Source organism: Podarcis raffonei, chromosome 2 (assembly GCF_027172205.1).
Source record: "Podarcis raffonei isolate rPodRaf1 chromosome 2, rPodRaf1.pri, whole genome shotgun sequence".
Lineage (NCBI taxonomy): Eukaryota > Metazoa > Chordata > Lepidosauria > Squamata > Lacertidae > Podarcis > Podarcis raffonei.
In genome coordinates, this window is record NC_070603.1 from 41,970,848 (window position 1) to 41,996,857 (window position 26,010).

Below are 26,010 nucleotides of genomic sequence, written 5' to 3' on the forward strand. Positions count from 1 at the left end.
ACATTGGTTTTGCTCAACCCTACTCATTTCCTTTTCTTAAGTGCTGATCTCTGTCCACCTTTCTTCCAGATCTGAAGAATCTGTTCAAAGCTCTGTTGCAAAAGAGCTTTGAAGCCCAGGCTGGTCTGAGTCAATTTTGCTGTTTCGTTTTTTGTATTTTTCCATTTTTTATTACTGTATTTTAAATTATACACCCTTAGCAGGAAAATGCCATATATGTGCAGTAATACATAAGTAAATAAACACTTTCTATGGAAGAAAACATTCTCCTAAGCCATAAACTGTACCCTTTTTGACACCTGTTGAAAACATTCTTGTTTAGGCAAGCCTACCAAGATGCTAAGAAAGTTGAGATAATTTTAATTTGTTTTAGTATTTTAACTTTCATAGGTTTTAAAGCTCTGTTGTATTTGTATTTTTTTTTTGTTTTATTTTTTTGTGAACCATTTCATGGGTTTCCCCCCCTCCTTCCATCATGTGATACATACATTTTATTGCATAAAAGAAAATAAACAAGTGTCAGCTCCCTCTTCTTTTTAAAAACTGTTCACAAAGACATCTCACAGCAGCCTGAATTATCCCCTTTTCACTCTACAGTGAAAGAAATACCTGCCTTTAAAGGTTTCAGGTTCTTTCTTCAAATAACCTAAGACCAGGGCTTTTTAACCTGGGGTTAATGGATTGAGGAGTTTCAGCAAGTTTCAACTGGAAGCCAACAAATCCACCAATGCAATAAAATTACCGTACTTTTCAGTGTATAAAACTAGGGGTTTTTTTTACTTTAAAATAAGGTTTAAAATATGGGGGCGTCTTAGACATGGATAGTGCATATGCCCATTTTCTAAATTTGGGGTCCCCCAAAAGTAGGGGGCGTCTTATGGGGGTGTCTTATACACAGAAAAATACGGTATATGCAAAATTTTGTATTTTTGTGCATTTTTTCTGAGATGCATAGCTCTCAGCAGATTCTCCAAGGGGTCCATGACTAAGAAAGATTAAGAACCATTGACCTAGACTTTCAAAAGACAGGACTTAGCATGTTCTGGATTTCCATACAAACATTCCAGTACAGAAGTTAATTCTGGGTTAAAAATCCAGCACCCATAAATTATTGGCTTATTTTTAAAAGCAAATTTTAGTCCATGTTAGCAAAGAGAAGCTTGAAAATGTGATGGGAAGTGGGAGCGGCTCTCAGAGAGCTGGGATCCAAGTAGAATTTCCAGACTGGTGCTTCTACGTTCTGTATAGGACCATACCTCTTCCCCTAATTAGAAACAGCAAAACACATTATGAGCATATACAAACATTTGTATCAGTTATTCAATTATTTTTCTTGATGGAGAATTTGCCTTTATTCTTTTGAAGTGCAGTATATACATTAACCCTGTTAATGAGTTTCACCTGATCAGTCTCCTTAGCACCAGATCCAATTAGCCCTGTGAACTCTCTCAGTGACCTCAAGTCCTCTCCAGATACATTCAGAAGCAAGCCTTGCTGTTGCTGAACTGAGATTACAAAGTATGATCACTGGATTTTAAAAATAAACTTTTTGGCGTGCGCACACAGTTTCCCGCCCCTCTGCATTTAATTATCAGTAGCATTCGGAACAAATTGGTTAAACCTGTAGAATATCATGCAAGAAAAGCATGTTATGGTTAAATTGTGATCGATCACTCACTTAACGTCAAAGTCTCCATGTCTAGTTATTGGCAATATATTATGTGCATGTGTGGTATGAACGTGAACTGGCAGAGAATGAGTGTAGCTGTGAGCAGCAAAAAGCAGAGGGTGGAGCCAAGGCCAAGAGATATCAGAGGTGTGAACTCGGTTCCTGGTGGATGTACAATCATTCTACACATTCTACACATTTGTTGCATAGGGAATGGGCGAGGAAAAGCTATTTACATGACGTTATTTGTACTGCAGTCTTTGCAGAAAACCACCTCCCAGATGAATGAAAGGGTAGTTTTCCATGAGAAAGGGAGTGGTACTTTAAGACATCTAATTCACTGCAGGAATGCAATGCAAAAAGCATTCCCTCAGGTTTGAGGGAAGTGGTCAGCACGGACGATGTGTAAAGTAGAGGGGTCTGTAAGAGGGAGGGAAGGAGGGAGTCAATGCAGGGTCTGGATTTGCAACAACGCCACGGCCTATGCGGCGGGTGGGGCGCGGCGCGCATCGTACCCCAAGGCCTCAGCGCTTGGGTGACTCTGCTCCCGCAGCTCTATACGCGGCACCACAGGATGGGCAGCCCGCTACACGCATCGCGCTAGTGCATGTCCTAATTTCACCAGCCACGCTGTAGGCTCGCAGAGAGGGAGGAGGGCGATGGCGCGCGCGGCAACTGCAGCTGCTTGCAGATGCATGCGGCGCAAGTGGGCGGGGTGCTGCTACATGCGACACATGCACCCCAGCGGGAGCAAAGGCTGCAGCGCTTCTCGGCCGCACGGCGCGCGCGCATTACCCCGGCCGCTGCACCTGACCCCGCGCGGCGCCACTCTGGTCCGGGCTCGCTTTGACCTCGGCGAGGAAAGGAGGAGCAGCCGCCGCCGCCGCCGCAAAACGGGACAACCGCAGCCGTCCAATGTCCCGCCTCTATTCCAATACGCTCGGGTGACAAGAGTCAGACGCCCAGCACTGGAAGGGCTGCTTCCCTTTGATAGGCAGAGGCAGCCAGCCAATCCGAGGCCTCGCAAAGGGTCGGTGAAGCGGGAGGAGATGGAATTTCGGACGAGAAGCTTTGCGAAGGTTGCTATGAGCCTGGCTTGGACGGGGGCGGGTCTAAAGGGAGAGACCAATAGGCGGCGAGGAAGGACGCCGATAGGCGGGCGAGGCGACCAACGGGGCAGCCCAGCAACTTTCTTTTTTCCCCACCCTATTGGTGGGCGGTGCCAGAGAGGAGGAGGTGGGGAGTGCTCGGTGTGGCGCTAAAGGCGCCGGGAGCGGGGGCGGGGCGGGTAGTGCGGAGTCGGTTCGAGCGCGCGCGCGCTGGGGGGAGAGGCGGCTCCGCAGACAGCGGACCAGCTTGAGCGGCCGAGAGGACGGCGCGGGCACGCGCGCGCGGAGAAGAGGTGAGGCGTGCGGGGAAAAGAAGGAGCGGGGAGGAAGCAGGGGAAGCTGCGGGTGCCCCCCTCTCTTTCCCCCTCCCCCACATTTTCCCGCCTAGCCTGGACGAGATGGGGAGGGGGGAGGCGAAAGCAGCGGGGTCTCTGCTCCCACCTAGATGGGGGGGCCGGTCCTCCTCCTCCTCCCCGCTTGCCTCGCCTTCATCTTCAGGCGCCCTTCCCTCCCACTCCACCTTCTGAGGGAGGTGCGCGAAACGAATAGCCCACGTCCCCCCCCTCCTGGGAAATGCAACTGAATGGGGCTCGCCTGTAATGGTCTCCCACCTCCCGTCCTTTCCCTTCCCCTCCCTTGCAGCGCGCTGCATGCGCGCCGGTGCAGACGCATCCAAAAGGGCTGCCTGTTCGGGGCTCGGGTCGCCGAAAAGCGCACGTGTCCCTTTGTTTAAGGGGTGGGTGGGATTGCTTGACGGCGTGGGCTGGGGGGGGGGCGGTTGAAGCCAGAGGGGTAGGCATCGGTTTATTCCGTACGCGGCTGAGGTTTCGGTAGCATCCATCTCTGGGGGCCGTATAGGGTTGGGGTTAGGGGCGCTACCCTCTCTCGCCCTCCAGCTGCCTTTTGTGTGGCCGCTAGGAAGGCGCCGGTTAGCCGTAACCCCGCTTTTCCAAATAATTTCCCTGCCCAATGAAGAGGTCTTGACGCCCTTCCGTGGGTTGGCGGCGTCTGTTTCCTTCCATCTTCCCGGTAAGGACTGGGAAGTTGTCACGCAGCCCTTTTGTCCTTCACCGTGGGTGCTGGTCACAACTGGTTCCAAACTTGGGAGCTGCTACCACTTAATTTCGAAACTACCGGCCAGTTGACAACAAGCACGCAAAACTGCTTGACCTAGTGGGCTACGTAGCATTGTTCTGTTCCTCATGTGAGATGCTCCAGGTGTATGTAAGATGCTTCAATGTCCTTGAAATGGCTGCACGGAACCTCTAAAACCTCACCCCACCCATCGTTTACCCTACTCTTCTTATTCTAGTCACTGTTGTCTGATGATGTGAAAAGAGTTATGTAGCCTGACAAGTGATCTTTTCTTAACACTTAGTGCTGGTTTCTCTGAATGGCAAACAACAGAGGTCCTATCCAACTGTGTGACAAAGTAAGGTTGCCCAGGTAACCCATTTGGGAGCACACACACCCCTCCGCCATGTGACTGTATTCTTCCAGACCTTAATGTTGATTCCTTCTTTGCTTTGCTCTAGATTCTAGAAAGCAGCTGATGCACTCACCTGGAACATTGGTTGTATGTTGGTTGCACGTGCTGGTGGGCTACATTGTTGTATTAGAATGACACCTGGGCCTGCTTTGGAGTTCTAGCTTTAACCTAGAAAGGAAAAATAAATGCCTATTAATTTGCTGTTTTTTTAAATATATATATATATATATATATATATATATATATATGTATGTATATGTATGTATATGTATGTATATAAATGTTCATAGGGCAGCTGGAAGTATAGGGCCCCACTAGTATAATACTGCTGTAGATGTCTCCATGTGTTTTCAAAGGTGCCATCTTGATTTCAGTCAAATTTGTCTGTAGCGTCTGTAGAGCTAGTGGCTCTTACTTTGGGCATGACTTATTTGGGTTCTAGCTTCAATTGGAGCAACCTTCTCCTTATTTTCCTTCTTGGAACCTTCTTTTGAGCAGTTTATTCTAAAGCACTATTCCTCCTTAGCTGTGCTTACTGTAGTCATTTCTTGGTCTACTGATGTGAATTCATCTGGTCTGCAGCAAGTAAGGCAGGCTGCTTCATGGCCCTCTGGTGGATTGAATGACTTCACACTTTATTCAGCTATAGTAACTTATCAGTCTGACATGTAGGTGTCTCCCTTGAAGGAGAATAGACTTGAATGGTTTGTATTCAACTAACTTGTACTCAATGTAGACCCATTGAAATGAATGCCCGTGATGAAGTTGGGTTCATTCTGAGTAAAAGTTAGTTGAATACAACCCAATGCATGCATCATTCTTAAAACTGCCTCCTTTAAAATGAGTGTTGGATTGTTGTACTTCATTTTAAATGGTGAGAGGCTTAGGCTGGGTTAGGACTCTTAGTAAAAATTGTTCCAGGATGGTGGTGAACAAGTCAGCACAAAGCAGCCACCCAGCAGAGAATACTGCGACCTGTTTGTCTAGAGCAGAGCAGGAAATGTTATTAACCTGCATGCCGGAATGCATGGCAATACTGTGGTACCTCGGGTTAAGTACTTAATTCGTTCCGGAGGGCCGTACTTAACCTGGAACTGTTCTTAACCTGAAGCACCACTTTAGCTAATGGGGCCACTTGCTGCCACCGTGCCGCCGGAGCACAATTTCTGTTCTCATCCTGAAGCAAAGTTCTTAACCTGAAGCACTATTTCTAGGTTAGCGGAGTCTGTAACCTGAAGCGTATGTAACCCGAGGTACCACTGTATTTGTAAATGAATGTTACGTTGGGCAACTTTATTTTTATTTTTTTGGTAATCTCTACAAAAGTGTTGTCCATTATATTAAAATGATTTATATGCTAAAAAATAAGATAGCAAACACTTGCATTTGGAAGGCATCCTAGCAAAACATAATTGCATGATACCTACTTAACACATCATGAATTTTATCTTTCATGGGGAGAATTAACATTTTAACTTGCTTGACCATGTTTTTAGACAAAGCAAGGTTGGATTGGATATGGTAGTTATGCAATGCATCAAATAAATCAATGAAGCAATATGTTTCCTTAACTTTAGATAGTGTCCTCTTCACTGTTAAATTTGATGTATTTCAAAACATTACCAGTTGCATCAAATCTGAACATCTGCCCTTTGATTGCCTTACTGTTCCAGGATCAGTAAAACTTTGGTTCAGCTCCAGAGCACATCCAAGTGAATTTGTTGGCTGGCATTTTGTGTCTGTAGTAAGTTTCAGGTAACTTATTATTATAAGAAATGCACAGCACAGAACTTCATTTTACTTGGTCTCTTAAGTTTCTGCCTAAATTTCTTAAACTTGATTCTATGCTGACAATATATTTCTATATACCTGTCTTGGCTATGGCAGAAATAATATAATTTCATTAAAACTGCTGTAATTGATTATTTTCAGAAGTATTACTTATTCTGCTATGGATTAACATTCCCATGTTTATGTTCCAGTATTACACATAGTCTCAACATTTATTTTGCAGTCATAGCTACTAACATGCATTTTATGTCACCTATGCTTAAGTGCCATGCTTAAGTTATGCTGGTCACTATTTCTAGACTTATGACCAAGCCGATCTGAGTTTAGGAATTTTATTCAAGTGATTCGCCTGAAGATTTAAGTATGGCTGGTATTACAGCATTGGTGGGGAACCTTGGCTTTTTTTGGTCAACAGCCACATGCTGGTAGTCGGAATGGATATGCCAAAGCCAAAAGTACACAGGACCGGGGGGGGGGGCTTTCCTTTCTTTCTCTGGAACCACAGTCTCTTACTCCCTGCCCAGCTGGCTGCTAAAGGAGGAACTGATTGCTTTTCCCAGAGAAGCGGGTAGCTTTTGTAATTAGGCTTAGGGCTGTAGGTTACCCATAAGGAATAATTTTGTATCAAAAGAAGGATTGGAGCAGTCATAGACAAAGTCGGCCCTCCAGATGTTTTGGGACTACAATTCCCATCATCTCTAGCTAACAGGACCAGTGGTCAGGGATGATGGGAATTGTAGTCCCAAAAACAAATGGAGGGCTGAGTTTGCCTATGCCTGGATTGGAGAGTTAAAGATACTAGGTTAATTGGGTATTTATCTTCATTCAGAGGAAAAGGTGCTAGGATGAGAATACTTGTTTTAAGTTGATTGCACATCTCCAGCCAAAAATCCCCTGAACTAAGGTTCAGACTGCTAAATGGTTTCTCGGAGCTCCTGCTTATCCCATTGAAGACTTAGATAGGGCCTTCTGGAAGACAGAATGAAAGGAAACATTTCTTCTACCACTCTAGTCCAGGGTCACTTGAAGGACAGTAAACAGCATACTGGAAATATGGTACAGTATTATAGTTCTTCCAGATGAGAAGGCTGGGGAACACTCCTAAGTTCCTCAGCGTTTATCAGGCTTACTATGGATGGAATCTTTACTTTCGTTACATTGGAATTTTGCCCTTTGAAATCTCCAAGCCGCCTCTTCTGTTCAGTGTTAGAAACTCGGATATATAAGCTAGGTGCCAAATGGCACCTTAAACCTAGGTTACAGTCGCCACAATGGACTAGGAGGTTGGGCCAGATGACCCTCGGGGTCTCTTCCAGTGCTACAATTCTGATTCTGTGATCTCAACTACATTGCTTGACTGTAGCTTGCTCTTACAACAGTTCACTTGTCCCAGTATGCAAGAAGTAGAAAAACACACAGTGGAAATTCACTCTGTACTAAGGCATAGGTTTTTAAACGTATGTTTGTCAACCTTGGCGTCCAGAAATCTCAAGGTAGTTGCAGTTGGACCTGCGCCAGTAGCAAAATGTACCTGGCGCTTGGGGAATTTCGAACACTGCTTCTGTTTGCCTACCATCTTCCAGCAGAGCCTAGCTGGCAACTCAGCTGGTTTATCCTCCTTCAGAAGTTGCTGATGCTTCTTATTATGTATTGGACAGGTAGTTGTGAAACTACTGAATGCACTGACAGCTATGGAGCTGTCATGGAGTGGTAATCCATTATTTCTGTTACTGCACCAAAAGCAGTACTAAATATAACTTTACTAACAGTACTAAATATAACTTTATAAAGTTAAAACCATTCTATACAGAAACTGGTATCCTGCATCAAAGTACTTTGGCATAAGAAAGTGCAATGTGGTGTACATGTTTAATTGAAAATAAGCCCTGTAGAGTTGAATATTTGTCCCTAGCTTAAATGTTTATAAGATTTCAGCCTTTGGTTTGACTGGACCGTTAAGTTCAATCAACTGGAATTTGTCCGCAGACAGCTTTCTGAGTCATGTGGCCAGCATAACTAAAACGCAACTGGTGCAACGGGACACCGTGACAGAAGCCAGAGCACATGGGAACGCTATTTACCTTCCCCTCGACTCTGGTACCTATTTATCTACTGGTGCTGATACGCTTTCGAGCTGCTAGGTTGGCAGGAGCTGGGACAAAACAATGGGAGCTCACCCCGTCACATGGATTCAAACTGCTGACCTTACAATCAGCAAGCCCAAGAGGTTCAGTGGTTTAGACCACAATACAGTGGTACCTCGTGTTACATATGCTTCAGGTTACATACTCCGCTAACCCAGAAATAGTGCTTCAGGTTAAGAACTTTGCTTCAGGATGAGAACAGAAATTGTGCTTCGGCGGTGCGGCAGCGGCAGGAGGCCCCATTAGCTAAAGTGGTGCTTCAGGTTAAGAACAGTTTCAGGTTAAGAACAGACCTCCGGAACGAATTAAGTACTTAACCCAAGGTACCACTGTACCACCTTTGTCTTGGTGGACTGCAGTGTCAGTGCATTGAAAGTAAATGGGAAAAACAAGCTGAAATGCAGATACTTGCATGGCTACAGATGGGGCTCTTACTAAGCAAGCATGAGCATTACATTGGAGCAAATATGCTTCTTTTACAGAAATGGCCTGGTTTCATAGGATGTTTCGCTTTCATAAGCATCCATTTCTGCAGAATCTGCTAAATCCCCTATTTGGGTATACATCCTTGAGATTATTCAGCGCTCTGGCTATAGAATCTGCTGAGTTTGAGAAACCAGCCAATTCAGGTTCATGTATTAATAGTGACTTCTACTTCTGTTTTCATCCCCCCCCCCAGGTTGCAGTTATTTCTTAATTCCCTCATGATGGCGCAGAGGATAGGACAGGAGGACCCTGAACGATATCTCTTTGTGGACAGGGCAGTAATCTACAACCCTGCTACACAGGCTGACTGGACTGCTAAAAAACTTGTGTGGATTCCTTCAGAACGTCATGGCTTTGAAGCTGCAAGCATCAAAGAGGAGAGGGGAGATGAAGTGCTGGTTGAACTGGCTGAGAATGGGAAGAAAGCGGTTGTCAACAAAGATGACATTCAGAAGATGAACCCTCCCAAATTTTCTAAAGTGGAAGACATGGCAGAATTAACCTGCTTAAATGAGGCCTCTGTTCTACATAATTTGAAGGACCGATACTACTCTGGGCTCATTTATGTAAGTAATAATTATTTGACTGGCCTTTACTGGACCATGGAGCCACCAACAACAGCTTCCTTATTGACTGAAATGTGAAAAAGTACCTGTATCTTTTTTAATGCCAGCCTGATGTTATGTATAACTTGTAACTTGATCCACAGTGTGGTTAGGGTTCTGATAATCGCCCTACTTTTTCTTATTAGATAGTCTGTGGCTCTTGATACTTTTGACTGTGGGGTAGTGATAAGGTGACCAGGACACATAAAACATTTTTGAATGCTTCAGCATTTGTGGCCAGGAAGCTTTTGAAACTGGTCACGAACATCTCTTCATTGTGAACCTATTCTTTCCAAGTTTCACTTTTGTTCTTCGATTTGGGGTGGTAAAAAAGAATGATGAGGTTTTCGCCCATGGGCTTGGTCATAGTTTTGGGGCATAGACAAGTAGTCAGTAGTGGTCAAGAGAGGTGGCATGGGTGAAACATTGCTCTCCTACCTTCCCAAGCATCACTGTTGTTACTGAGAGGGGGAGGGACAAAGCATCAGGGAGCCAACCTGACTCCCCCAATGCTGTGGCCTTGCCTCCCCCTCTTAGGTAACTAGAAGCAACATGCAGTGTTAGGAAGATAGGAGAGCTGACTTGCAAGCTGCGACTGCAACTGGTGAGGATATGCAGCCTTGACTTTTTCTTCCAGGGCTGCACCTGTCCTTAGAATGCTTATTCAGTGTTTGGACATGGTCAGGAGCTGGATACAGGTGAACCAAATGAAGTTGAATCTTGGCGAGGTGGAAGTGATGATAGCTGGCAGGTCCTGTGGCCTTTGGGAGTTTAGGATTCCTGTTCTAGATGTGGCTTCTTTCCTCCTTGTCAGTCGAGTTTAGTAATCGCTATGCATATTCAGCTTTGTTGGCTGGATTTCAGCTAGGCATTTCTGCTTGATGGTTGGCATCTCTTATTGTTGGATAATTCAAATCACCTTCAAAGGACCAGACACCTGTAATGTGCTCTGTGTAGGGCGTGCCCCTGAAAACAGAATTTTCCACAGGCACAGAATGTGGTAGATTATCTAGGGTTGGGTTTGTTGGAACCATATCTGTGCTCCGAAGTATACGTTGCATTGTGTCCTGTGCACAATGCAAGGTGCTAGTTTTGACTTACAGGCATGGCTTAGGTATGACAGTAATGGCCAAATAACATGTGTTTTATTTGACTGAAAAAAGGAGCATTGTGCCCATATTTTTTCCTCTTTTCATCACATGCCATAATATAAAACTTTTAGGGTTTCTTAAACCACAGTCTCCCTTTATATTTGAACCTAGAAACTGCTTTAATAAACCAGACTCTGTGTGGTAATAGTTGAATGATATCGAAGACAAGTGGTCTTCACTGGTGGCCCCTTACTCATGGAATACAATCCCCCAAGAAATACACATGATTTCCTCACTGGCTATTTTTAAAAAGTCTGACAATTTTTAGATTTTTATCTATTTTGCCTTGGTACCAGTCTTACTCCCACTATGACTGTCTATCATATTCCTTGCCAGATTGTGTATGACAATGGACATTGGGTCAATTTGCACTGGTGGGCTTCTAGTTCAATGTGCCCCATCTATCAGAATCTTATAGTGGCTGCATGTTTGGTGATACCAAATTAAATACAAATATTATTTTTTAAAATACAAATATTAATATTTTAAAATTTTAAAAATATTAATCCCCTTTTAAAATCACTCAACTTTCCCCCATTTTTCAAAAAAATAGTAACAGTGGCAATATTTTCTCAGCCCACCTAAATAGCTCCGAAAGTCACACTTCCGCCCGTCACATGGTTTTTGGATAACAGTAAATAACTTCACATAAGCTTATAAATTCCTTCTCCCCTCCCTCCAATACTGAATGTAGTCAAACAATAGCAGTCTGCTGCACCCTACATACTCAAATAGCTGATTCATGCTCCTTTCCCTTTCATACGTTCATATGACAAGGCACAACAAGAAAACTTGAAGCTTCAAACCCCCTTCTGTCCTTCACTAATATATTTCTTTCTACTCTGTTTTCTCAAGACAGAAGAAAAAGCAAGGAAGAACTACAAAGGGGGGTGGGCACAGAGGAAACCCCAGCACAGTATCTAGAAATAACATCACCTTAGGGTCCTGGGTTTATCCATTGGTATATCCTACATTTATCCAATACACATATTAAGAAGGTAGTAAAAGCTGAAGGGGAGAGCTGTAGCTCAATGGTAGGGCACATGCTTTGCATGTAGAAGATCCTTGGTTCAATTCCCCACACCCCACTTCTTTTAAAAGGGGGGTAGCAGCCCTGGAAAGACTCTTGATTTTGATCTTTGATCTAATGGAAATGTTTAAAATTTCAAAATCTGAATCTTTCCATGCCAGATCTGAGATTTGTACAACTTATTTTGAGGTCTAGTTCAAAGTGAATAACTGTAATTGAACAGTCCAGTTGCTGTGTGGCATATTATTGGCACTGGCCTAGATCTTAATTTCTACACCAAGAAAAGGAAGTCAACATTAATAATACCTGAAATGTTTAAATCACAGTTTTGAGTTGAGTCATATTATACCACATATTCTAGGCAAAACAGTTTATGCAGCCTTCTGTTTTAGAAACACCTGAAGTGAAGAAATTCATATTTAAATTGCATTAGGAAAGGAAAATTTGTGTTTGAGCTATAAAATGGTATTTGAAAGAGGCGCTGTAGCCAAATGCAACACCACATTTGTATTCATTGAATCAGGAAATACTGTACTGTGGAAATTTGCCTTCTACTTTTCAAAATAAACCATGAAAATCAATACAATGCAAATTTACTTTGCACTGTGTTTTGTATCAAGTGGTTGATTTGGGCGTTTTTTGTGAGTTGTCTTAATGGCTGCCCCCAGAGAGCTGAGAAAGTGGTAGACAATAGGGGGTTTAGGAGGAAGTGATTATGAAATTATGTGGGGTACATAAACTTTTCTTTGTGACCAGAGGCCACTTTTGAGCTTCTGTAGGATGACTAGAGACTTGATTTTATTTTTTAAAAAAACACCAGAATTCTTGCTTTGGCTATTGTGATTGTACCAGCTACTAATTTCTCTACGAATTCTTCACTTTGCAGAAGTACAGATGTACTGGACTAAACTGCTAGGATCAGTGTAAAGGACATATGCATTCTGTGATAATGAAATTATAATTAAATTGAATATAATATTTTCCACTGCTTACATGATAAGCAATTGAAAACCCTGCCAAATTCAAGCAATTGATAGCTTCCTTTTCTTGAAGAACAAGTCTTAGGTCTTATTGTTCAAAAGGGGCTAGGAATGCTGGAATGTACTCTTGACAGGGTTCCACAAATATCCACACTCCAATGATAACTATGACAGATTGTACCATATTTTCCTTCAGGATGCTTTGTGGGCTTTATGTAGATTTCAAATTACTAAGCAATACTGTCTAGTGTTGTAGTAGCATTAAGTTTCAAAAACCTGCTGATAAGGAGGCATAAATAAGTATTTCCCCCACGCTACCTCAAGACGGGACGCAGGTGGCGCTGTGGGTTAAACCACAGAGCCTAGGACTTGCCGATCAGAAGGTCGGCGGTTCGAATCCCTGTGATGGGGTAAGCGCCCATTGCTCAGTCCCTGCTCCTGCCAACCTAGCAGTTCAAAAGCACATCAAAGTGCAAGTAGGTAAATAGGTACCACTCCAGCGGGAAGGTAAACGGCGTTTCCGTGCGCTGCTCTGGTTTGCCAGAAGCGGCTTAGTCATGCTGGCCACATGACCCGGAAGCTGTACGCCGGCTCCCTTGGCCAATAAAGCGAGATGAGTGCCGCAACCCCAGAGTCGGTCATGACTGGACCTAATGGTCAGGGGTCCCTTTACCTTTACCTCAAGACACGCATTAACTTTTTTTATATGTGTGTACTTTGATCTGTTTTTCATCTTGTTCAGTGCTATTAGGTTAAATCTTCACATTAACATGAGTTGTAGAACAGCGCATATGATGGTCTTCTCTTTTATTGCTTTTTTTAAATATAACGTTCCCATTTCTAGGCTACTTAATAGTATGGCATAGATAAACTAGCCTTGTACTTATGGAATTGAGAAGCCCGCTAGCAGAAAATAGTGTTCTGTTCCTCCTTAGGAAGTGGCAGCTGAAGTGAGGACCCCAAATCTTAAGAAAGTTGTAGAACAGTGCACTACTGAGGAAGGGGAATATAGGACACAGGTTTATATGCTGCTACTGCTACAGATTGTATATTGTTCCCTCACTTGAGAAGCAGAACTTCAAAAAAGATATTTGGGCCTGTGTTTTAAGATGGTCTAATATCTTTGGCTTAAAATCCAGCAAGACTCTGACTTGCCACAAATGGGGCATCTAGTTATGCAAAGAGGTACTAGCATCAGTCTTGAGACTAGAGCTTTTCCATTATCCATGCCCAGACTGCGGCCATAGTATACAGTAGGCTTGCAACTTGCACAGGGTAATTTTCAGGGGGATTGTGCATAAAGCTGAAATCATTTATAATCAGAACAACCACAAAATCCCCCCCCCCCGCCTCCATGGGACCACCCCTACCTTTCTGAAGCTGGTTCGCCGAGTGGGCCTTGCCCCACCCGGAAGGCAGAGAGAGCTTTTAAGCCCTCTACATTGCTTATTAGGCTCTGGGAAGGTCTCATGCAGGTTCTGGAGGTTCCTGTGAGATGTCACCAGTCCATCCAAGATCCAGTAAGCAAAGTCTTTTTGTGCACCAGCGAAATGCAACACTCTTTCTATGTGCTTGGTTGTCATCTGAATTTTTCCTCTGCTGGTTTAAGTAGGGAGGGCAAATAAACATCAGCTCCGGACCTTGTCCCATCCCCGACGCTGACATGAGCTATAGCGGTAAACTATCTTTTGCAGCTGAAGTCTTCTAAAAGACCCACCAAGTACCTTTATTTCAATAATGCTGTAGTGTGGAACATGTCTTCCCCACTTGCTTGTTTGTATCTATGCAGGAGTGAAATGTGTGTAAGCTAACAGTACATTGTGTATGTTTCTGAACAAAAACAAAGCATTGAGCATTGTGTGGTTAAGGACAGGATGGATAGGAATCAGTGGCTCAGTTTGCATGTCACGCTAAGCCGAATTATGGCAGTATGTGAAAGAGCAAGCATGTTGCTGCATATTTAGAAAATAACAAGCATCTTTCTCCTCTCTGCTCCTGCTAGGCATGTGGTTTGACAAACCACAAGGTGTAAACCAAAAGCAAACCTTGGTTGCAGGACAAACCATGGTTTAGACAATCCATGAGCCTGGGTTCATGTGTAATTCTAAGCCAACCCATGGCTTATTTTCCAACAGTGCAGTAGGAGTGAAGTAGCCACTATTTTATAACTCTGCACCTGCATGCTTTCCTGTTCACTCTTAGCCACAGTTTAGCATCGTGAATTAAACCAAAAGTAATGGGGGGAAAGTTTTATTTATTTAACAATCAGTTAAAAAAATTAAACAGTAGTACATACAGGTTAGGTTAATGCAGGTTGGGAGAGACTAATCAACTTTTCTTCCCCCTCCCTGTAGACATACTCCGGGCTCTTCTGTGTAGTCATAAATCCTTACAAGAACCTCCCAATTTACTCTGAGAACATCATCGAAATGTACAGAGGAAAGAAACGCCATGAGATGCCTCCACATATTTATGCAATATCCGAATCAGCATATCGATGCATGTTGCAAGGTAAGATGCACACTTTAAACGTAGAGTGTTAAGTATGCAGCTGGGAATCATTTTCGGTATCTGCCTATTCGTATGCTACATTTGCACCTTTCTGTCGGTAAAACTGACCTGTTTATACTTTCCCAATGACTTCATAGGTTATTTGATATATCCATACCGTGGCTACCAATGAAAGTTATTAAGGTAGCTACCAGTATATTTAAAAAAAATGTTATGAATCACATTGGAGACATCCTAAATATGGATTTCACAAATTTTGCTTACTGCACAGATGTTTCAATCAGTTTGTACGCCATATTGTTAAATATAGAAACACCCAGATAATGCACTATAGAGTAAAATGTTACTCTACCTACCACATCTTGCTAAGTTCTCTATTACCCAAATACCACTGTCTGACAAGTTCTTCGATGGTGGTTAAATTAATTAAAACCTCAGATGAATTATCTCTCCCCCTCCAAGCTTTTTAGTGAGAACTAATTCTGAAACTAACTATGCAGAGGGAGGGGTGAACCCTACTGTGAAGGTGCAAATTTTCAAACTTCATATTTCCCTTGCTACTTGAGGAGTTGGATGCATGGCTTCTGTTTCATGCATGGGATGCTGTGAAAAATGGCTATAAGAAGATTATGCTACAGCATTTTCAGGGTTTATGCACACTTCAAAGTGTTGAATACGTAGCCGGGAATCATTTTCAGTATCTGCCTATCCATCTATCTATATGCTACGTTTTCACCTTCCTGTTGGTAAAACTGACCTGTTTCACTTTTCCCTTGGCCTTCATAGGTTGTGGTTATATGATATATTTATACTCTGCCATCTTAAGAACTTCAGTTAGTAGGCAGCCAATATACTTAAAATAAAATGGGGAAGACTTTTTAGGGCACCACACATACACAAACACATACACACACACACACACACACACACACACACACACACACAGACAGATCTAGTTCTTGGATTTTCCAATTGCCGTTGTGCAACTGAATCCTCTGACCTGGAAATGTCCCCAGAAGTACTAGATGTTAAGTCCTTTGCAAGTCTGGGCTAACCCACTGTTCAAAGCCTATTGCCGGTACTCAAATATTCTGCCTTTTTATCTATCCTTTCAGGGTTATGAAATAAAACTTTGACTCGACTTAACCGGCCAGGGGGCCTTTATGATTACCTGTTAAAGAAAACTACATGGAAGTAATGGGTATCACTTGGAGATACTGTTTTTTGCCCTGATGTTTATCATTTTTAAAATTGAGTTGTATTTGTCATTTTCCCATGCATTCTCTCAGTTTGGAGAGATCCTTTTGGAAAGCTTCACAACACTGCTTTGTTTTAACCACCCTGAACAATTTACCACCATCAGCAAACTTGGCTACTTCCCTGCTGATTCCCAATTCTAGGTAGTTTATGAACAAGTTGAAAAGCACAGGTCCCAGTGGCGATCCTTGGGGCAGAGGGACTCCACGTTCTACACTCGAAGAGTTGCTTAGTACTTACTTACGGAAGACTTTGCAGACTAAATGAAACCACTTGCAGAAAATTTGCCCCTTGGGGGCTTCCACTTCTCGCTAATCACATTGTTATCCCTGGAGTTTGTCAGCAGAATCTTTTATGAATGGTTAAATTGCCTTAATAGACATTAATGCATTAAAGACTGTTAGCATGATGTTTAACATTAATTGGAGCCCTCAAGTTTTGGCCTCTCTCAAATGGGAAATGGGAATAAATTTCAGGCAATAGGCTTTGAGGAGATAATTCTGTTCCATGACTTCACTGCCAAGTGAAGAATGGAGAATGGAGCACTTGGCAGCTGTTGTGCTTTAACACTTGGCATTATTAAAACTACAGTTGTTGCTTCTGGTACATGAAAGGCAGAGCACTGAAAAGCTGTGCTCTCTGCCTCCAGGACTGGGGACACGTGCATGATTTATTTATATATCAAACAATTTATATACTGCTTAACTACAGTCGTCTCTTAAGTGGTTTGCAGGAATACAGTGCAAAAAATATAAATTGGTCAAAACTATAAAATCAAACCTCAATTACAATGCCTGCTGGAATAATAATAATAATAATAATAATAATAATAATAATAATAATAAAAGTCTTCAGTAGGCATCAGAAGTTTGGGGGGGGGGAATGGTGGCGGTGGCTGCCTGACATTAACTGGAAGGGAGTTCCATAAAATGGGGCCAGTAATACTAAGTGTACAGCTCCTGTTGGATACCAACTATGGATTTGAGCCATGGTGGACCACTAAAAGTGACTCCCACAAAGACCTCAGTGATCATGCAGGGACACAAGGAATTCGGAGAGAAGCAGTCACGCTGCTCTCTAGGTATCCAAGCCTTCAACTTAGGCGTAACCACTGAGGGGAGAGCTTGAAGAATCTTCTGAATTACATTAGGGATGATTTGTGCTATTCTTTTAAAGGCAGGCTTAAGTAAGCTGCTTGCGTCTTGAGGACAACTTCTGTGCTTTTAAAATTTGTACCACTGCGTTGAGGGTCATTTAGGCCATTTATTCTGTTTGGGGGAGTGGAGGAGCTTGGGGGGGGGGTTTCCATCTCACACGGTGTCTAGCTTCCTGGGGGGAAATTAAATTTCGACAGTGTGCTGGTGATTACTAGATTTTCTCAGAATTTACAGGAAAGATGAGAAAAACCAAAATTCTACTTTAAAAATGGATGTACCCTATTTTTTATCTGCATATCAAAATTGCGAAACTGGAGGGGGTTTCAGGTTGAGCTACTGCAAAGCATCTGAAAATTGGCTCTCTGGTGTAATAGGGGAAGTATCTGCACTTTGAAGTAGGCGTGGAGGCCTCAGGTTTCTTGTGGCATATATGATGTCTAGAATCCTCATCTAGCGTAGGCCGCTATGAAAGGAATTTAGTTACATCCAGAAAATCCACCACAGAATTTAGGAAGTCATATTTGCAGCTCCTCAAATTTCCTTACAGGTTTGATCTGGATGAAGTTCAAAATGTATTCTCAGTTGTGGGGGGTTTCCTTCCTCCATTATTCAGTAGTACTAACATAGTACTAACATACAGCACTAACATATTGCTAAACTCTCTCACTGGCCTAACTCAGTTGTTCTGCTTGTTCCTGTAAGTTTGGCCAGATTCATACTGCATTGATATGCTTGGTCTTCAAAACTATTCAGTTCTTATTGTATTCCTAGCTTTCCAGCTAGCTGAAAGTTTGCAGAAGGGCCTACGGTGTTTGGGTATCTTTTCTTTTTTTCTTCTTCATTTTGCCGTTCTTCCTACTTTATCTTCCTTGCACTTTGAATGGGTTGCAGTTGTGCTTCTGTCAAACTGCCAACCCTGCTAAAGCCTCACTTAGCTCTTCATGGGACTTGGACAGACCCAAGAGTTGGTAAACAAAGTCTGCTTTTATAAAATTTAATGATAGTGTTGCAGCGGATTAGAACAAGACGGGTTTCTTAAGTGTGCAGGGAAGAACTGGAAAATGTCAGATGAATTGTGTCTTTGTCATATGCAGGAAGTGGAGCAGGAGTCTGGCTATTCTCTTCGAACTGCTGCATCAGCTGTGTCTAACAGTAAATTCAGTCAAGTTGAATGTTCGTTTTCAAGGTCTTTGTGCCGTGCTGTGTGTGGGATATCCTAGAGCAGGGGCTGGGAAGCTATGGCCCTCCAGGTTTTGTTGGACTCCATCTCCCAGCAGCCCCAGGGGCACGTTCAGGGGGGTGATGGGAGTTGGAAACCAACTATATTTGTAGAGCCTTGGCCCAGAAACTGATCGCATTATCCTCTATGAATTTGTCTAATCTTATTTTATAGCCATCTAAGTTGGTGGCCATCACAGCCTCTCGTGGGAGCAAATACCATAGTTTAGCTGTATGGTGTGTGAAGGAGTGCTTTCTCCTTCAACATTCAGTTTCACTGGTTGTCCATGAGTTCTTCTGAGTGGGAGGTAAAAAAATTCTAACCACTTTCTCCACACCCTGCATACATTTTCACACTTCAACCATGTCCCCTCTTGCTTTTTCTCGAAACTAATCTTTCTTCACAGGGGAGTTTCTCCACTTCTTTTTTTGATCATTTTGGTTGCCTTTTTTCTGAACCTTTTCCAACTCTGCAATTATCCTTTTTGAGGTGAAGTGACCAGAAACGGTGCACAGTATTCCAAATAAGCATATGATTTCTCGCAGTGTTTGATAACTGGAAGAAATCTTGGAGGTACACAGACGAGAATGAGGAGATAAGTGAGTGTTCTCTAGGAATGCAGGAAAAGCAGGCTTGCTTACTTTAAAGATAAAAATTCATGAAGGAAGAAAACTTCTGGCCGATCAGGTTTGAAGCCAAAGGTAGAGGTTACAAACTAGTGGATAGCATCCCTTCCCCCGCCCCTTTTCAGGATAAAGAAGCATTTTAAGCATTTGCTTTGCTTCGTTGCCTTTTTTCAAGATAATGCCTCTGGGTGGAATTCACTGTGACATTCTTCTAAGGGTGGCAAGCTGAAATCTCCCTCTTCTGCCCCCTGTTCTTGGGATTCTCCCCCACCCCACAAAATTCCCAGACAGTTTTGGGGGGATGCTGAGGGGAGTGGGGGGGGGTACCCTTGCACAGGTCGAAGTCCTTGTGAAAGGCTTCAGTGGATGGGGCTGGTTAAATGAATTGCATCCTCTTGTCTTTTCTGCTTCAATAAACTTTGATAGAATAGAATGCTAAAAGATAAATTTGGTAGTACCTTGATTTAAAAATTGCTTACATAGAATGGTTAGCATAAAGCCCTAGCTCATTCTTTTCCTGTCCTCTGCAACGGGGCGACAAAATTCTGACAAGTCCACATGTGACAGCCCTAGATAAGCACATTATTGATATGATTATACAGGACCAAGCCTTGGTTGTGGTGGGTGGATTAATAATTGCATGTTTCTAACACTTTTTTAGGTTAGGGAGAAGCATGCACATGTGTAAATTGTATGTGATGTTTGCCTTATGCTGACCTTAGATGCATGCTCTCAAAATGCAAAAAGCAGCAGCACGTAACACTGTGCAGAGCTACATCTCTACCACCGCTTGAAGTACTTGCTTTTATGTGGAGGCTGTAAGATTTTGCACACTTGGGAGTAAATCCCATTGAATTCGACGGTAGCTGTGAATAAGCATGCGTTTGATTGAGTGGCACTTGATACCAAACTACAGATGATAAGTTCTTGTTCAGTCATTCTTGCGTTGGGCTGTTGAAGGGTGAATGCTTTAGTAGATCAGTGGGAGGGAAATTTGCTTCCCAGCTTAGTAACATACAGTCATACCTCAGGTTACAGACGCTTCAGGTTGCGTTTTTTCAGGTTACGGACCTGCCGAAACCCGGAAGTACCGGAACAGGTTACTTCTGGGTTTCAGAGATTTACGCATGCGCAGAAGCGCCGAATCGCAACCCGAGCGTGCGCAGACACGCCGCTGCAGTTTGCGAATGTGCATCCCGCACGGATCACGTTTGCAACCCGAGCGTCCACTGTATAGGATAATTTAAATGATTATACTAAACTTAGACCTTTTCTTTCAGTGAATTATGATACAGTAAAGCTTTCAGATATACAGAGTTGTCCACAAGGCTGTTCTGTTTGCAAAATGGCTAGTGAGTTAACCTGTAGTGGCTGGTGTGGCAGTGTGGGTGGGGCTGTGCTGCTCACCTGACTTCCCAGTACTTCATTGCTGCTGGTTACGTAGAGGGGCAGGGCAGTGGAGAGTTTAGTGGTGTACAGGTACAACAGCAGAGGCAATCCTGCCATGCTGAGCTCTCCAGTGCCTTGTCTCCCTCCTCTCAATAACTGGCAATGATACCTGGCGTTGGGAAGATGGCTTAACAGCGCATTACTACCTGTGCTGCCTTGCTAGATGCTACTGGACTTAACCGTTCTATTAAACATTAATGCATGAAATCTAACTGAAAGAAGCTTGTAAAAATAAGTAACTCTTGATAAACTTAGTCAGGGTACAAAATTTCTTAACTGATGTTCCTGCGTGCATGTCCAGTAATACACTTTGGCTACATTATGAACATGAATTAACTCCAGAGTTCTCTTTATAAACTAACTTCATTTTTCAAAACGAGTTGTGTTCAGACAAGTGTTTCTGAAAGTTTTATAACTAGGTTTAAAAGTAATAGCTGCCCTTGTATAAACATTGGCATTACTTTTCTGGCGTTTGTGTATGTCTGCTTTGGGCATGCTGTATTTAGAGGATGGAGTCTGTTAACTCTTACAAAAACAGTTTAATGTTGAATGAGTTTCCTGTAAACTATATTGCCAAGCTGGGGTCATGATTAACCTAGTTTCATTGGCATTGTTATTAATAGTTAGTTTTCAAGCTGTCCAGTATTCTCTCACACACAAACTTCTCTGTATTGGTTTAATGACATAGTACAGTACTAGGAAGGTGGGGGGTGTATTGTGTTCCTCCAAACAGTTCATAGCAATAGTATTTCTTCAGAAGATCCCAGGTTAGGCTGAGAGGTAGACTGGCCCAAGATCACCTAGTGTGAGGATCACCAACCTGGTGCCTGTGGCTTCATAGGCACTCACAAAGGTCTTCATTCATTTTACCTGTGGGTGCTGTGTTGGTGACCCTGTAGGATGCGGGAGATGGGAATGGCAGAGTGATGCAAAATAATTGCTGGAACTAGAAGGGCCTGCACTGTTGCATTCTGGTTGGTTTGGAAGGAAGTTTGTGGGTGAGAGAAGTGGCAGGGGTGGTTTTCCTACTCGCCTTATGGCCCAGCTTGCTTGCTGCCTACCAGCCATGTGGAGCTGGCAGCAAACACTTGCTTCCTCCCACGAAGGAGCTTGCACTTCACTTATGGAGATATTCAGTTGGACTTTACTTCACCTGAGTTCTATAGCACTGCAGATTAAAATGAAAAATGATTCATTATGAAAGGCTGTCCTTTTTATTACCCTGTTACAGACACACGAGGTGCACAGTCTTTCTTTGTTCAAGAAACAGAAATGTAGAAACTATAAATAATTAAAAAGAAGGAAATAGCTTATGATGAACTTTAACAGGTAAATCCTGTCAGGTAAATTCTCATTTAAATTTCTCCCCACAAAGCTTTTCTGATATCATTCTCCTAGAAGCATACTTCCTTGTGGGTTTTTTAAGTATTGAAAGGCCAACATCTCCTTTTCTGCTGTATCAACACAAAAGCAATTGTAGCTGCTCATTGTGGTGAGGAGTGTCCTAGTCCCCAAGTCTTACTTATGTCAACTCAAAGCTCTTTAAAGTTATAACTGACAAAGCAGTGTTGGTCTAAACCAGGCATCCCCAACCTGCAGCCTTCCAGATGTTTTGGCCTACAACTCCTATGAGCCCTAGCTAACAGCCTTTATAAATTTTCTTTAAAGGAAATAATGCTTAAGTTTCCATCCTTTGCTCTGCGCAGACATAGGCAGCCCTATAAATTATCTGCTGCTATAACATAACCATATTTTTGTGTTCCATGAATGTCAAAGTGATGTGTAACAGCTGCATTTATTTCTGCTTATTGTTGAATGATTCCCGAAGGGTACTACGTTAGTTTATATCTCTGTGTACTTTTCAATATGCTAACATTTCTTCTACAAATATAAGTTTAAACATTAATCTTTTTAAGTGGATAGGGCTTGTATCTGACACGACACATCACCTTTAAGGCAATATTTTAAAATTACGAGTTTTCATTTCAAATCTTTCACCAGCTGGTTATGTCAAAAACATATACATTGTATGAGCAGTCCCTGAAAGAAAAAATGTATGGTGAAATGAGACTTGATAGTTCTATGGCTGGTTGGCACCTCAATACCAAACTTCAACAATACTTGCTGAAAGAGCTCTTTCCAGAGGAGGCTAGGTTGTATAGTTGTTCGAATAGTTATTTGTCTTTGCTTTGCTTGCATATGAGGTTTTCCGGCCATTTCGGCAGTCACAGGCTGTACCTCCTATGGTGCCTTTGTGAGGTCACAGTAAATACGCCTTCAGAAATCCACAATGCACAAGAAACTGTTTTCTGTTCTTGCTCAGTTCCTGTTTACACTTGCTCAGCCCTCTCCTACACTGAACACACACCTCTGAAACATGCCCATATTTTATTAGATGCCAGGACTGGACATCCACACTCCCATCTATTCTTAACAGAGGAGAGGTGCAATGAGCTGCTTTCTGAGCAAATAAAGTTGCAGCTAATATAGGTATTTCCCATTGGTGGTGTGACTACTTTGTGCTCCTGTCTTTTTAAAAAATGTCATAACGATTCTGTGTTATGCTTTACCCCTACAGCAGCCACTTTGTGTGACTGGTGCCCATGGCACTTGCTCAAAATTCCAAATTTGCTTACTTGTCCCCAAAAGGCTGGTAGCTCCAAAGGGGGTGGGATGTATGGTAGGCATGTTGAAGTGGTGACATTCTTGTCTCTCTACTGCAGACTTATGCAGCGAGCCCTTTTCTCAGCGGTAGTATAAAATAACGAGCCTTGGCAGCATATAGGTCAAACCTTGTTCGGTTAGTACCTTGTATGACCTTTGTTTAAGTTAACACCACTTTCAGGCTCAATTCAGGGCATGTTTTAACCTTATAAGTCTTCCATAGTTTAAATCGAGGGTGCCTGAAGGACTGCATATATACATGTGCCTACACTCACCTTGTCTGGGTGATTTGATTTAAAAATTAGGGGGGTTGTGGATGGATGTTACAGAGGTGAGAATTTGCGTTTGGATAATATTATGGTTCTAGCTATTCCTGGCAACTTCTTGTCACCTTTACTCTCCCTCCTCTCAGGTTTTCTGTCTCTGCGTACCTTACTAGCAAAATATGTGCACCAAAATGTCAATCATAAATTGTTCCCTTTTCCTTTGCAGATCGTGAGGACCAATCAATTCTTTGCACGTAAGTAAATGCATTTTGGAGCTTAGCTTTGTTCTGTGATAGTGTGATGACTACTATTTGTCAGATTCACTGGGAACAGGGGCTCCTAAGATGAGTTACACAAGAGTTAACATTTAACTTTATTCACTGAACGATCTCACGGGTGGCAGAGATTATTACCAAACTATGTACTGCAGTTCCGTTGCAGGAGGCAGGCTGTGGCATTCCTGCCTTAGTAGGTGTCAGAGGCTTAGTGCTGTCCAGTTGGCCATAGATAAGACTCCGGGCTCCCAGCTAGTTCCCAACAATTGATTTATTTGACAAAGTTCAAACGTACATCTCCAGCGTTTCCATTAACGTCCTTCCCCTTGTGCGCAGTTGCTCCCTCTAATCTTACTTCCTTCTTTTCCGCACCCAGCATGCAAGTCTGCGAAAACTCCTCCCCTTACTTCCTCTGTGTACAGCATGACAAGCTGCTGATAATCTCTTTAGGCTCTCTATAACTGCTGGTTTCTGTCCTTTCATCTTTTCCCGTTTGCCTCTCCCTGACAGTAGGAACTGGATCTAGTGTGTCCAGTGCCTTCATGGAGGTGAGCTTGGAACTGGGAACTTCACAGTTCACTGCTTGCTCTCGCAACTGTTATTCTAGCTCCTGTTGCGAGCCAACTCTTGCTGCTGCTTGCTACCATGGCTTTAGAAAGGATTAGGCCAGGCATAGGCAAACTTCGGCCCTCCAGATGTTTTGGACTACAATTCCCATCATCCCTGACCACTGGTCCTATTAGCTAGGGATCATGGGAGTTGTAGGCCAAAACATCTGGAGGCCCGAAGCTTGCCTATGCCTGGATTAGGCTATAAATCTAAGCATATCATTCATGTGAGATCTGGAAGAATGACTTCCAGCTATTTAGGGGTTTAGTGAAGGGCAGTAACCCCACTTCACACTATCTGCGCCATTCCCATGGTCGCCAAGGCAGTCACTGTCTTTTACCTCAAACATCTTTCATTCATAATTCACAGATTCCTAAGGAATATGGAAGTCAAGAGGCAAAGGCACTAAAGATACAGGGGAGATGAGAGGACTAATGGGGTCTTCAGCCTGTCTTCTGAGGATCATTTGTCACATAATAAAACCAGTGAAAAATGTAAAAGTTTTGGGTTAGTCAGTGGGAACCCCATACGTAACTAATAAGTTAATATTGGTGAACATATGTCTCCAGTATATAACAAGTCTATTTGGCAGTGAAATGTGAAAATCCAACATCAGTCATGGAATGATCCAAAAGTGTTCTAAATTAGGCCAGGAGTGTGTGTGTCCTCTTTCATCAAGTATTCCTATTCCAGGAAATCTTGTTTAGTTCACCATCTGGCAACAATACACTATTGGGGGGGGGGCGGAGAATTAACTTCATTTTCAGCTTTGCAGCCACTGCTTATAAAGAGAATAGAACCTACGCTTGACACGTTGAATACCTGCTTAAAGTTATGCTTTTTTTCTTTTCATATATGCGCAAGCTAGATGGACCATATGAAATAAATAGCAGTAATTTGGATATTGTACATGAAGTATTCACCACCCTTTAGCTAGATCCTTTAAATTCTGTTACTCCAAAAAGCATAAGGAAACTTGGGGCTCTTTCTCAAGTTACTGCTTTATATGCAGCAATACATATTCATGTTTGAAGAAGTCTTATATCGGGCAACTTGAGAATGGTTGTGCAAATTTATATATTGTTCCAGGAGATTCCTTTTTTGATTCTCAGCGTGTATGTCACTATCTCATCTTTCATTTTTCCTAAGCAATTGAAACAGGAGTGACAAACTTGAATGTTTTGATTCTTGCTGTGCTTCAGTTGTCAATCTTAATGGGGCAGGACAGGACAGGACTCTTGGATCACAGCATCCTACAGTTGAGTGGCGAAGGAGACTCAAATGGTATTTCCTGAGTGGCGGAGGTGACTTCAAATAGAATTGTAGAATTGGAAGGGACCATGAGGGTCATCTAGTCCAACCTCCTGCAACGAAGGAGTGTTTTGTCCAAGGTGGGGCTTGAACCCACAACTCTGAAATTAAGTCTCATGCTCTACTGACTTAACTATCCCAAACTCACTAGAGTTTTCATTCTTTACCATTGGGTGACTGAAGAGTGCTTTTAGAAGTTAGCTCGGAATGTC

General features: G+C 42.8%; 1 protein-coding gene and 1 long non-coding RNA gene across 5 annotated transcripts in view; one reads left to right on the forward strand and one right to left on the reverse strand.

Annotated features, from left to right (window-relative positions):
• Positions 1 to 476: 476 nt before the first annotated feature.
• Positions 477 to 2,715, reverse strand: LOC128407626 (uncharacterized). Its single transcript, XR_008328845.1, has 2 exons — positions 2,465 to 2,715; positions 477 to 1,264 (listed from the first exon to the last, which is right to left on the reverse strand). It is a non-coding gene; the product is annotated as an uncharacterized LOC128407626 (long non-coding RNA).
• A 13-nt stretch (positions 2,716 to 2,728) lies between these two features.
• The window catches only part of MYH10 (myosin heavy chain 10), a 74,792-nt gene continuing 51,510 nt past the window's right edge, over positions 2,729 to 26,010 (forward strand). For 2 of the 4 annotated variants that reach the window (XM_053376189.1, XM_053376191.1), the window contains exons 1-4: positions 2,942 to 3,071; positions 8,882 to 9,254; positions 14,809 to 14,965; positions 23,830 to 23,857. In XM_053376189.1, coding sequence (XP_053232164.1) covers positions 8,907 to 9,254; positions 14,809 to 14,965; positions 23,830 to 23,857 — 533 coding nt within the window. In that variant the 5' untranslated portion in view covers positions 2,942 to 3,071; positions 8,882 to 8,906. Of the gene's footprint in view, positions 2,749 to 2,941; positions 3,072 to 8,881; positions 9,255 to 14,808; positions 14,966 to 23,829; positions 23,858 to 26,010 lie in introns of those variants that run through there. The other 2 variants (XM_053376190.1, XM_053376192.1) reach the window with 2 other exon arrangements.